Here is a 14,325-nt window from a genome sequence, read left to right on the forward strand (position 1 = left end):
GTGATTTAAAAGTAAATATGCTGTGAAGGGGCTTTCAAATTCTGCACTTTACGCCTCGCGTTTTAGACAGCCCTGTATTCTCCTCTGCTGGAAGCACAGCTAAATTTGCTAGAGTGCAACACTTTTTAATATTTCTTATGCTAAATCTCACTTATTTCTTTCCTCTTATTAAATAAAGTGTGCATCGGGACTTGGATCTGCTTATAACGTCATGCCAGGAGCTCCCATGGAAACTGGGATGGCAGACACACTGCTCTGATGGGACTTTCCAGCGTTTTGTTAGGAAAACAGCAAGCCCTTTGGGAAGCGCTATGAGCCTGCTCCTGAAAATACAGTGCCCGCGTTGTCCTGTGTTCCCTTGTGCCCCTAGACACGGCACAAAGCTGGTGGGTGCACAGGGACCCCCCAGCCTTGACGGTGGGTGCAGGGGGCCAGCGGCAGCCCCGGCTACCAGCCCCACGCGCCCGCGGTCTGCCTGTCTTGGGCTCTGCCAGCGTGTTTGCAAGTTCAAGTTCAGGTTTAAGTGAAATAAAATGCTCCTCAGGAGTCTGCAGCCAGCCCTCATTTACATGTGATCCCTCTGAACTTCGCCTGCGCCAGCGCGCCCTGTTTCCAGGGCCCGCCGAAGGAATGTTTTACAGTTAGAGCCCGCAGTGCTTTCTCAGGCATTTTAGACCCAGAGGCCCAAGTTTCAAGCTGCAGCATTAAAAGTTTCCACAGAGCTACTGCAGAGAGGGGGGGTGGGGGTGGAGGGAAATGAGGAGAACAATATCGTCTTAATTGTCTCTATATAGCTCCACAGTTAAAGTATTACTTTTTAAAGGGACATAATTTATTCTAGAGGCACGGTGTTATAACAACCAGTACATACTTTCACCGCAGCGTAACCCGCTCTATTCTTCATTGTGCTTTCCGGTTTTGTTGCTTTTGCAGAACTCCCTGTTACCCAGTCCCCTATACTGTACTTACAGTTTTATTCAATTTAAGCCAGTTCCTGCAGTCCTCAGGCAAGCGAAACTCCCCTGAAGCCTCAAGAGTTTTGCCTGTAGCAGGACTGCAAAAATAATCTCCCCGCAACCGCCATTTCCCCCAAAGTTTCTTTACTTTTATTGCTTTAGACAATCGGGGAAAGTCATCCAAAGAAAATCAACCCCCAGTCTGGGCCTCCCAAGCTCCATTTGCAGCGAGACAGCCTGAGCGCACACACACACGCACAGAGACACACGTACACACACACTCTGGGGGTTTGCCCCTGGGACTGTCCTCTGTCCCGTGCCGGCGGGGAGCAGCGGAGCAACTGGAGCGACATGAGGGGCCCATGGGGCCGAGGGGTCCCAGCGGGATGGGCTGCTCGGCCGGCAGGCTGCTGCAGAGGCTCTGGCTCTTTGCTCTGCAGAGTCTGGGGTACAAAAGGTAGTTTTCAACTGCTTTTCTTGACTTCCCTGAGTACTTCAGAGTACCCAGCACAAGAGGAAAGCGAGGGGAGATAACAACTTGAACTGGAGGGGAGAGTGAGCCCTCCCTCTGAACCCCACCCCCCCCCCCCAAAACCCCCAGTGCCCAGCCTCTGCCCATGCTGGGTGCCTGTGGGTGAAGCAGGCAAAGGAGCATCCCCATGGCTCTGCTGGGATAGCAAAAGCAGCGTGCACAGCCTGATAAAGGCAGGGCAAAAAATACAGGGGGGGGGGGGACACGACACAGGTCGGTGGAGGGCCGGAACGCATGGGAGAGGAATTTGGCTGTGGGCAGCAGGAACATCAGGGCTGGCGGGGCACACACCAGGCAGGTGCAGATGGATAGAGGGGACAGCACAGGAGCTGGGGACTCCAGGGCAAGGACAACAGCATGTTCTCAGAAGTGGGTAGAGAAAGGTTGGGGTTTGGAGACTGCCGAAAAGGAAGAGGAATCGGGGTTTTGGCAAGTCTTAGGTGTACTGCGCAAAGAGATCAAAATTGGTCTCCAAATCAACATGGACAGAAATTGGGGCATGGAGGCATCTCTGGTGTTTTTGCCACATGGACCTTAAAATTAAAGTAGACAGTAAGCTGGAGGACTAATGAATCAATTCAGCAGTGAATTCCTCTTCCCAAATCTTTCCTTAAAAAAAGAAAGCCAAGAGGCTGAACAAAATAACCCCTCCTGAACGCGAGAACTTTTGATGTCTGCATTTTTCCTGATGCTTTGTACCTTGCTAAACTGAACAAAGTTCATTAAGCAAAGTGGAAGGGTATGCACCATGCCTGTGCTCAGCACTCAGTCCCCAGCACGTGTGGCATGGGGATCAATGACAGGACTTCTCCCATTACACTGCAGGGAGCCCCCGGCCAGGGACGTGCTAGCAGATGAGTCCCGTACAGCTCCGTCGGGATCGGGATGCTACAGGAGCTGGGTGACCAGGGCAAGGAAAGGCCAGCCCAGCCTTCAGAGGTAGCCAGCGCTCCGGTGGAGAAATGAGAAAAGCCTGTGCAGCACATGATCTGCCTTGGGATGAGGAGGGACATATTAGACATGGTTGGCTAAAGGGACTTGGGTCTTGGCCTAGCTTGGAGTGATTTTCACACATACTGTGAGATGCCAATGAAAGTCTTGGTGGAGTGTAAAGTCATTAAATGAGATGAAATTAAACAATTTAGTTATTTCTGCTTCATCATATTTGTGCAGTATGGCAGGCAGAATGAATTACTACTAATGATCAAATTTAGTAATACTAATTAAACTATCTCAATTTAATTAATACTAACAGAGAAAACAGACAAAATTACTAATGTAAACCTTGAACTTAAAATCAAAAGGTGCCTCCGCTTTTATGAGCCACTGACTGTGAGGCTTTTCTCTGAAAACAGGCTGTACAGAAGTGGCTCTTTGTACTTAGTAAGCAAGCTGCTCCATTGTACGGAGAATTACAGCTCTCCCTCATCTTATTTTTTTTTTTTTTTACTTCCTGTTTTCTAAATGTTACTACTTTTACTCCTCATATTCCTGAAAAGCCTGCAGAAGAATCTGAACTCTCTTTTGACGCACACAACATCAACAGGACTGATAAAGCGGTTCCCACTACTGGGACAAGTTCTGCCCTTGATACTATGTCAGGAAGACAAGGAGTTTGTTAAGAGCCTGTGGAGCCTCCCTTGCTGGGAATGAACCAGATGGAATGTAACCTGGCCTAGACTTTCAGATTTAGCTTACAGGACCAGTAAACTGGGAAAACCCCAACACTAAACCCATTGCTACATCAAGGAATATTGCTTTGGAGTCACTGAGAGATAATACCTGTAGCCACAAAATCAAAACTCTAGAGATACATCATGACTGCACTGGAAGCCCTCCCCATAAGGAAAATGTGAATTTTAACTTTTATCTTATTTGAAAAAGACTAGATTTATTCCACTGCGCATAGCTATAAGCAAAATAAAAGCATAATTAAACAAAAATATTATTGTATTTCTAAGCAAACTCTTGCCAGTAACAAATTTTCCCTACCCTGCTCTCATCGACTTCAATGAATGTACAGTCAGGTCCAATACCATAGATTCACAGATACGATCTTTAACCCAAAAGACTACAAGTAAGTCCTTCAAAAAACAAAGAGAAGAGCCAAACAAGGCACATTATATGCAAAAGTGTTCTTGCAAAATCTCAAATCCCATTGTTTAGCACATGCTAGGATGAAAATACCAACCCCACATGCAAATTTCATATCTAACTTTATCCCCTTTTTTAAAAAAAAACAAGATACCTTTTCTGTTGTCATATCTAAAAAGATGTAGCTAGGGGAAAAGCACAAAAGAAGACCTGAAGTTGTACAAAGCTGCTCCAAGCGATGCAGAAATTACTGTGTTTAGCTTCAAAGGTGGCTGCATTTTATCAGTAGTGATTTTTGTTACTCATATCTTGTAATTAAAATTACATTTCATTTGGCTTCCGAAATGTTTTTAACTGCATTTCTTAATGTGTAATAACCAGTATTTGTATAGATGATCTAAGAGTTGGGTCATGCAAGTGAATATGCCTGAAAATATTATGATTATAGCGTCAGTACTGTTTTCAAAATTGAATGTTAATAACCAAAGTAACTAAGGGCTACGTAGTTAAGCGAACAAGATATGTTCATGTTCAGCCTCTTGATTTTTGGTAGAATTTTTTTTTAAATCCTGGTTTTATATTCAACTTTTCCAGTTCTACCTCTGTTCAAGTAGAATAGACTATAAAAAGAAGTGCCTAAAACAAACCAATACCTTTTGTTGTTCTGAACTAAAACCAGGTAAAGTTTGAAAGCTACAACTTGGTGTGCTGTTAGTAGTCCTTACTAAAACCAGACACCTTCGCTAAATTTAAAATATAAGCAGGTTTTAACAAAATTATAGCAATTTTGCCGTATTTCATTTGAAGCCCCAGTCCTTTCCCTGTATGATACCTGCATTTCTGTGGGATAGTCCAGCACTAGGGGAGGTGATGCTCAGTGTCTTGGGAACATGAAACCTGCTGCAAACTGGACAGCCTTTCTCTGTTAAGAAATGGCTTCTCATCTTCTGGTCCCTTCTTACAGAATTTAGTATTAATTTCAGAGCAAGACAGTCTATTTTGCAAGGTGTTCACCTCTGGAGCTTATTTATTCCTTGACCTCCATGTTGAGGCCATTAAGCAAAGGTGATTCTTAGAACAGAGGTAGCTTAATGCCTATCCGTTGGGAAGGATGTAGGGATTGTGGCCTTTAATTTTTGACCTTCATTGTAGATTGTGGTCCTAATCCTTTGGTTGCAGAATTGTTAAAATGTATATATGGCAGTTGGCAAAAATCTTAATGTTCCAGTAAATGCAAAAGCCATAAATTCAGCTGCTGACCTTTTCCATCCAGGTCACATGTGACACCCACTGGAGTTTGTCAGGCTGTGTGGAATTTATGGAGCTCATATAGGTACCAGCTGCGAAAGCTGAACTTTCATGAAATGTCTTTCAAAGGCACTTCCAAACCCCTTGTAAAAAGTCAGTATGTCTTTTTTTAAGGGTATACATTCTACACACATTTTAAAAGGTCTCGTCATACCATCTCTGCAAATCTTCAACACTTAGGAAACTCCAGCTCTTAAATTATTACTCTTTACAAAATAGAGAAATCAGGCCAGGCATGTAATTACTGCGAGCACCAACTTACAACAACCCCTTTCCAAGCCTACAGAATACGCTGAACCTCTGCACACTCCTTCCTTTCTCATGCGCATCTCTCTGCCCCTCTCTGCAATCAATGGTATCGATGGCGTATTGTCAGTCAGGGAAATGTGATTTGATAGTACCCTAAAGCAGTTGCGAAAGAAGGGAAGGAATACAAAACCTACTCAGGTCGACACCGTGAGCGTGAGATCAATGTTTTCAATAATACGTTTGCCGCCATGTAGCACCCTAACTGTCGCAATTAATAATGTAGAAGGAGCTGATTAACTTAAGTAAAGTGCTCTCCACTGTGTAAACACATGAAGATCTATAGGGCGAAAGAGGAAAGAACGAACAAAACGTCATTTTTATATTTTATGTGGACACATTCTTGCTTTCTATTCTGCTCTTGTAACAATTACTGTACTAGCCACTCTGACAGAGTCAATAAATCGATCTGGGACCTGATGCAGCAGTGAGGCAGACTAATCCAATACAGCATTATCTGCAGTGGAGGTTGGGGGCAGGCGTGGGGTCGCCAGGAAATGGGCCAAGTCAAGTAAAAGCAGTAAGAGGCACATAACTATAATCTTGCCTTATACTTATTTGTTTGATTTGTGTGTGTGTCTGTACATATGCATGTGTGTATGTGAGCAAATGTGCAGCTCTGCAGGAGGGAAATGCTCTGCCCATGCTGCATCTCCGAAGTCCTTGCAATACTCCTGTTGGTCGCAGGACCCTGTGGTTCAGTGAGGATCAGCACCCACTCTGATTTAATTACATCTGCAGCGTGGCTGATGAAATGAAAGTATCTGCTGACTCTCCCGCACCACACCAGAGTCAGTGCCTGCTCTCCCTCCTGGCTGCACCCACCACAACAGCGGCATGAGCTGCTGCCTGTCCATTGAAAGACAAATCTGGGAGTCCCCTTCCAAGTATTCTGTACCTGTGGACATAGGAACTGTCACGTTTTGTCAGCTTAAATGGTCACTTGGGTCTGGTATGATGTCTGTGACAGCGGCTGCACTCCTCTTGGGAGGAAGATGTGAGAATCCCTATGAAGGAGATGGACCAAAATGATTTGGCCTGAGGGGAAGCTTCTTCCCAGCCCCATGCAGTAAGTGGTAGGCCTTGTAAATCCATGTTAGCAGGCAATACGAGATTGAAAAAATAAAAATAAAAGAAAGTTTCCTGCTGAATGGAAAAAAGAAAACTGTTTTTTGGCAGAAGTTCTTCAAGAAGGAGAACATAGGCCATTGTTATTATGAAGACTTTTCAATGAAAACACAGAAAATCATTGCCTTTTAGAGTAATTGTTTAGCTAAAGAAAGGTTACACAGCTTGTAGAGAATTTAGTAAGAAATTAAATCTCTCCAGCTCATTCATCATATTTCTGCATTTGCCAACTCTTCCCACCAGGCCCACACTTACTTCTTCTCTCTCTTCTCCCCTACTGTGGAGCATAAGTAATGGCCATAAAACCCACAGAAAGGGTGCCTTACACACAGGCTTCCTGTTTATTGTAAGGAGGGGGAAAAAATGCAGTAATTTAATTGCTTAGTTTGGGAAATTCGTCTATATCCATTGTAAATAATTGTATGCTGTATCTATTGGAAATAGGATGCTTAGTGTTAGTTTCCAAAAAAAGTCTGAACTGCTCACTGGAGCCTGCAAGGAGGAGGAAGAAAAAGCACAGGAAAAAGGATCTCCCCTGCTGAGGACTAACCCAGGCATTTCTGGACCGATTTAGCTCCAACCCACTTTGAAGATAAGGCCACATGATGGTACTGGGAAGTCTTCTATGAATCTTTACCTTTATAGTGCAATATGTGCTTTCTTCTTGAGGTATACTGTTCTCTGCTTTTCAAGAACTGAGCTGAGAGTGAAATTTCATGCTGCCCCTCTGCACAAAAACTCAATTAAATGGGCTTTGTGCCCTGAGCTGAGCAGGCAATGAAGGGAATGGGAGTTGGGGAGTGACCCTGCTTTCTGGCCACCTTTGTGTCTCCTCTCTGTGGAACACACTCTGGACTGCCATTAGCAACTGCGATCAGAGCAGCACGCTCACACTCATGCTGCACTCAGCCGCATGTGGGCTCTTTGCTCCCATCATGGTAGAACCATCTCAATTTTAGCTTAGCTAAAGATTCAGCCAACATTTCCTTGATGAATTTCAACAAAAGAGAAGGGCGAGTTTAATATGGCCAAACACAAAGCTAAGGCAGAATCTGAAATCTTTCAGCTTCCCAGAGTCTGAGACCTGTGGATGCTTGATAGGGATTAACATTGCATTTCTATGCGCACCCTCTCTACACTTATACTACATTTTCAGAGCCATCTCCAGGCCACCCTCAAGATAAGGCCAGTATAGCTGTTTCCTGGGTGGAAGACGAAAGACAGACCAACATTCAGGTCACGTATCAGTAGCTTTGTGCCACTGGTTCTGCAACAAAACACTTTTTGCTCAGGGATCAAAACTGTCAGTGGTCATAACAGGGTTCATGCCTAAAAAAGCCCATTCTTCTTCGATGCCCTTCAGCCCAGGCAATTACTATAAATTAAGCGCTCACATATACAATTTTCTTTTCTCACACACTCAAGTGCTCGTTGCAACGGTTCTGTTTCTGATCTGTGTTTTGGGTGTCCCATTTCTTAAGTGTATTGTAATGTCTAGTAGGAAAGCGATCCATGAGGGTGTAGAGCAGGCTCAGGAGCAATCTAAAATTCAGATGGCACTTTGGGCACTGTGTAACTCTGTTCTGGGTGTTGGAGGAGAGCAGCCCTTGCTTCCCATTGCCCATATGAGAAAGTCCACAGATTCCTGCTGGGTTAGGGAGGACAGCAATCCCTCTAACTTCAGCAGCTCTAGAAAGTATCAGTCCCACACCACAAAACTGTGTTTTTATATCTAGTCTCTGCAAATTTCTCTTCTTTACCCAGAAGAGATGTTACTCCTGCATGCAAACGATGTTCTGAACCTGTCACTACATTTGCTGCTATGGACCAAGAGAAGAAAAGGGGCAGTCAAGTCTCTGTTTAGAAGTGTTTGCAGCTTAAGTTTCTTCCAAAGCCATGCATGCCGGCCTAGGGAAGTTACTTTGTGGACTATGTAATTCTCAGGGGGCTGAACTGCTTTGAACAAGTGCTTCCAAATTAGTGTTCTTCATTCACGCTCCAACACAAGCGGTGTGTTCAGCCTTGAGGATAAGTATTCTTATCCTGCGGAGTAACAGTCACCAAAGCAACAAGTAGCACTGACCTGGCTTATAAATAGTTCTGCTCAGAATCCCCAAAATAAAAGGCCTGATCTTGTTCCTGCAGCCTCTCACGTTCTCTGCATGTCCACTGCAATGTACAAGCCACTTGCACCCCTTACACTTTTTCTGACCACAAACTGCTCTGCGAAGTGAAGCGGTGGCTCAGCTGTTAGCCCACTGCAGCGACACCACGAAACCCTGACCTTCCCCTTCCTGCCCGAGGGCCAGCAGGTGCTGCCTGTCTGGCCCGAGCAATGCCTGGGTGTGGGGAAATGGGAGAAAGAGGGAAGGGTGCAGAGGCAGAAAAGGACAAGCAGCTTGTGGTACTCATTAATAAAGCACATCAACACGAGCCGTGTGCAAGGCTGGCAGCTCCACGTCCCTTTCTGACAGTGCAAAGGGCAGGGCACCGTGGCAGGGGTGCAGTGAGAAGCAAAAATGGAAAATCCCTGTGAAGCGAGGCATATGTTTTATTTGTCAGAAGAAAAATGTGTGCACTGGTTTCTTTCTTCCATAGGGTGGCAATGGAACCTGGGCACAAAACAGCTATGTGGTTTCAGCCGCAGGAACAGTAGCTCTGGAGGAACTGCATTAGCTTCCTGTTCAGGATGCCAACTTTGATCTATGAATCCTATACGCTTTCAGGCCTTGCTACCTGCAAGACTGCTTCCCTGCCTCCCCCCTGCCTGCACAGCCTCCAGCCGCGGTGAGGGGCATCACCTGCACCACACTCCTCCGAATTAAGTGTCTAGGCAGCAGCGACTGGCTGTTATCACAGAAGGACCATCTACTCTGGAATTTGCCTCCCTCCCGTGTCTGACAGAGCTCACATCTGCTAACCTACAGGACACAGCATAAAGCTCATTTTTTTCTCATGCCCTTTGTTTTAAAGTGCTGCCAGTAAAAAATTGCAGGTTGCAGTTTGCTGTCTAAAAGGATTGTGGGGAAGTAAAATAGTCTTTCCCTTGCCTCTCAAAAGAAAGTAATTGTACAATTAGGTTTGTATACGCACCTGAGGCATAAGGTGGTTTTTTAGAGATAAATAAAAGCCTAAAAGAAGAAGCTACAAAGATACCACTGTCTAATTCAAGAAAGGCAGAGAACAGGAGCAGATCTAAAGAAGTCAGCAATTTCTTTATACTATAAATATTTTACTAAACTTCATTAATTTCCCTCCCAACTTACTATAGGGCAGCATTACTCTTTTCTAGGTGTGTTTCACAGTGTGCATTTTTGTACCTGGTCTTTATAAGTCTGGTAGCAAGTGCATGGCTGTGCTTTTGAGCTTACTGGTTTTTGTACTTACCTTTTCACTGCCTAGATAAGCTTGTTTGACTTTTGGGGTTTTTCTTTTACTTTATTGGCATGTGCTAGGTAAGTTCTGTGACTTTTGTTTCAATTGTTTTGCATTATGAAGGATGAACTCTACCTGGAGCACTGTTGTAGCTGGGTGGCTCGAGGGCCCCGCCAGGAAAAGTGCCAGAAAACAAGACCCTGGCTTGCTATCCATGATCTGACTGTAGCTTTGGGAACCTGCAAAGGCAGAAGCAGAAAAGGCTTCTACTTCTGTTCTTCTAGAAAATAGTTCTACCTTTTCCTAGAGAAAGGTAAGGGAATAATTAATTAGTTTTTCTCTTAACTAAGGTTTAGAAACTAACTGGGATGGATCCGATATAAAGCATGTTTACCTTAGAGAGGGATTTTTCCAAAAACAGCTGGGCAGGAGGGTGCATGATACACTTTATCTCTTAAGCGGACAAGAAAACTGTTTAGTTTCTCACAGTGGTAAAGCAGTTGATCCTCTGCTTGGGTGCCTCAGTAGGAGGCGGTTTCTGTTCTGTTCATCCTCGTAACCTTACTGTGTAAGGCACATGGGCTACTGGCAGGTAGGAGTGATTAGATGGAGCAGGCATGTGTTGTTCAGGAGCTGTTTTTAGCATCCGAAATACAATTTCCAGGAAGATACAGGGTAAGTAGGTGGCAAACAGGACTGAGCCTAGTAAACAATGTTTAGTGTGGAGCTGCAGCACACTGAATACAGCACACTGATCCCCAAAGGAATTTTGTACGCTCGAGCAGAGTGAGGGCATTATTGATCAGCAAACACTGTTTAGAGAGGCGAGTGACAACGCAAACTCTGGTCACAAAGAGCGGGTTGCTAGTTTAGTGCTACCAGCTGCGTGTACTCGGAGCGCATATCCTGTGTTTCAAAATTACTTTTATCGCTTGGTTAGGAAAAAAAACCCACCCACCCCAAACTCAGAATCCTTTATTCTTTATTAGTGTTGCTGCTACTGATAGGCTAGTCCCTAATTAATGTGATGGTACTTTCCCTTTCCCCTACCACTCTCCTTATTACAAGTCCTTGGCAATACGAGAGACCTATCTATTACTTAGTCATGAGGTATCTAGACCAGCTTGCTTTTGAAACTAAAGACTGTGTACCCCAGGCATACTGTATTTCTGATTTGCATATGGAAAAGGCAGTTAAAAAGCTGATGCCCCCATACTGCTTGCGAGTCGAGTAGCGAAAGTAAATGATTTATCAAGCAAAGGTTACAACACCTGTGCCTTTTTGTCAACATATACAGAGGATGCCAAGTCAAGTGTTTCTTCTAATAGCTCAAACAGAAATTTAGATTCAAATAACCCCCCAGACAGGACAATTACGCAGTGAGCCACCAGAGTGGCAGAGTGATGGATGGGGTAAGCAGTGGCAGTGTATTGAAAAACAAACCCTGAAAAGTTTTAAAGCTGCTAAAACCAGACAAAGGCAACAGCCCTTTCAGGGCTTTTCTTGCTGAATCAGAACTACTGACTTAAACCAGTTTATTTTCTGGTCTCTCCTCTGTCATGGAGTTGTCGTCCTGCTACAACCTTTGTTGACACAGGAAGATGGCCTTCTTCTAAATAAAATATTATATAAATTCTATAAAATTCCTTTAAGGGATTATATCTGAAGCAACGTGACACAAGTCAGAACATGCTGCTAATGGAAATGTCTACTGTTAATTTTTGTAATGCCCATTAAGAAAGACATGTACTGCTTTTGGTTGTTTGAAAACAGCCTAGGACAGAATGATCCTTGTTCAAACCCAGCCATGCTGTTGTACATTTGTCTACGATTTTATTCCAATGTTCTGTGAAAGCCTGTGAATGCCCATGTATGGGAAATGCAACTTCTGCTGAACAGCACTGTCACATCCCCGTGCACAGACTCACTTCTGCAGCATTTTAAGACTAATAACGATGATGCGTAACTAGTGCCTGCAGTCAAATGACCCACCAATCGGAAGAGAAAATCAGAGCCACCAAAAAGCTGACCATAACGTTTTCTTATAGCTTGTAGCTGGACTGTAATTTTAAAAAGCAGATGTTCAGATACAGTCTTCATTTTTATTTTGTTGCTCCAGCAGTAAAGAGTTGCTTAACCCTTATATTTAAGCTTGACTTTCAGAAGCTCTGACTGTTCACTGCTTCCTCTTGTCTAAGGGAGCTGTGTGGCCTGGCAGTTAGTGGTCCTCAGGACCCATATCTTAGGCTGACTCTGAATGTACTATAAAAATCCTGATGGAAAGCAGCCACCCCAGCTGCTTTTAATAACACAGTCCTATGTGTTTTTATATTTTCATTTTGAAAATATCCTAAGTGATCATCCTATACGCTAATGCCCTGCAAAAAAGAGTACAAAAGCCTGTCTTTGTTTAGAGGAACACTAAGAAAGTCCCAAATCATTGCAGTTAGTATTTTTACCTCACTTTTCTGATTTAAAACACAGTCAACTTCAGAGTTGTTTCATGAATAAGTAGTGAGTTTTGCTGATAAATTATATATTTAGTACCAAGTGGGTTGTGGTGGTGTAATGATGTATTGAAGCACAAGAGATGCAGCTGGAGTCAGAGACTGGAAGTCAGTCTCCTTACCCACTGCAGCATGTTTGACTTTAATTGGAAGCTGTGCTTGAGTATTGTTTTTCACTGTACAGCATTGTTATTCACTATACTGCATTACATAGAAGCACTTAAAGTAAGGCTAGAGCACTTTAAAATGATTTAAGTCATAAATAAGGAGGATAAAAGTTTCCAGTCAACAAACTTATCTGGGAAACCTAGGCTGCATGCTGCAAATATGTCTGAAATATTTTGGAGACTTAATACTGTTGTGTCTTACTACATAATCAATTCACCAACTAGTAGTTTTTCAAGTCTTCTGGAAAAGGTAAGTAGCATTCTCCAAAGGGTTTCAAGTTTCCTGAGCGATGAAGGAAAAGACCGAATGCTAAAGGACTTTAACAGTATACCTTAACATCCCCGTTTCCCAATTTCTGTGTATTTCTGTGTATTCCAGTTGTTTCCAAAATGACTGGAGAAATACGATTTAAATGTGAAGGCACGTGAAAACTTGTCACGTACATGAACTCAATAAGGGAAGAGGCCTGAAAAGTGGGGTGCGGCTTGCGTTTTGTTAAGGCATGAAAAAAATCAGAACCTGATGGGTTAAAGCCCCGCTCTGCACTGCTGGTGTACTTTCTGTGACCCTATTTAATGCAGAGAAGGTTTGAGATTCGATGCAGTTTAACCTGTGCTGTCGACAGAGCTATAAACTAAAGCCCCTAACAAATTGTACACAAAGAACAGATAGCAAGAAAACACGTTGTGTGCACAGGCATCTGGTTGCAGCCCTGTAAACTGAAAGTCTTTGGTAATGAGCACCTTGGGTTTCATTGACAGCATAGGTGCTGGAGCCATCGCAACGAGGAGCCTGTCTTCATGCATACACTGGACTGTGGCATGTGACAGCCATTAATCTGTACACTAATTATGCAGATGCATATAAACGATTTGAAAGAAGTTACAAGAGCTAAGGGTATTACTCCCCAATTTGCTAGTTATTTGAATTACTACTTTTTAGTTATCGCAACCAGCTCAAAACAAAATTACAAACATTTCTGCTGTTCATCTTTAAAAGAACTGTAATGTAATCAAGCAATGACTTAAAACTACAAACTGCAGTTGTCCTAAAGCACTAGTCCTGCCCACTTTTTTATACCTTCTCCACCACAATAACATGATATTAAGCACAGACTTAATTTTTTCAACATCTGGCTCAAATTAGCTGCTAACAAAACTGCCAACAACTATTTTCTTAATCGACCCTGGGAATTTGATACAGCTTGGAAAAAGCACATTTAAACCTCGTCCTTCTCCTAAAGAAACACAAATGTTTACTTGAGCTTCTGATTTGACCATAGCAGGACTATGAATTCAGTTAACCCAGCTTTATAGGCCTGCCTCAACTGGACATTTTTCTTTTTGTGTAAGGAAACAGATGTGCTCGCGATTACAAAATCTCCTGCTTGCTCACAGCCCACCATGCAAATGGCCAGCCAGGAATTCGAGACTGGTTTTCTACATGGAAGTCATGGGAGCAGTCTCCCGCTGTATCTGGTAGGGGACTAGGGTGCACTGTTACCTGATGGGTCTCTCTGAGCTCCTTTTGCATATGCATTTAAATGCACTGCCTAGGGAACAGGTTGGAGCAAAAGTCTTTGAAAATGCAGTCCTGGAGGAAAAAACTATGCACTAGAAGCCATTATCTTAGAAAGCAGGAGAGATCTTTCCAGTTACGAAAGCAGCGTTATTACTACACAAGCCCAAAAAAAACACAACAGACAAACAAACTGCAAGTGACATTTCACTGTAGTTACTGAGACCATGTGGGTGAAGTGACAGCGGCAATGCAGCTGGCTCCGCGGGGACACGTTAGAGTACACTGAAGAAGAAGAGGCTGCAGGCATACAGAGAAGTTGAAAGCGGCCCACCTGAGTCTGTTGAGGGATATTTACAAAGCTTGGATCCCGTGGTCCAACACTGACGAATCGGTTTGCGGGGGAGGTGCTGGGTGTCGAGTAGGCTGTGAA

The 14,325-nt window shown here is 43.7% G+C and overlaps 1 protein-coding gene across 14 annotated transcripts in view; it reads right to left on the reverse strand.

Annotated features, from left to right (window-relative positions):
• The window catches only part of NFIA (nuclear factor I A), a 359,789-nt gene that overhangs the window by 15,541 nt on the left and 329,923 nt on the right, over positions 1-14,325 (reverse strand). For 12 of the 14 annotated variants that reach the window (XM_037404270.1, XM_037404279.1, XM_037404278.1 and 9 more), the window contains one exon: positions 14,227-14,318. The exons of the other annotated variants lie outside the window; for them this stretch is intronic. In XM_037404270.1, coding sequence (XP_037260167.1) covers positions 14,227-14,318 — 92 coding nt within the window. The remainder of the gene's footprint in view (positions 1-14,226; positions 14,319-14,325) is intronic. 14 annotated transcript variants of the gene reach the window in all.

Source organism: Falco rusticolus, chromosome 11 (assembly GCF_015220075.1).
Source record: "Falco rusticolus isolate bFalRus1 chromosome 11, bFalRus1.pri, whole genome shotgun sequence".
Taxonomy (NCBI): Eukaryota; Metazoa; Chordata; class Aves; order Falconiformes; family Falconidae; genus Falco; species Falco rusticolus.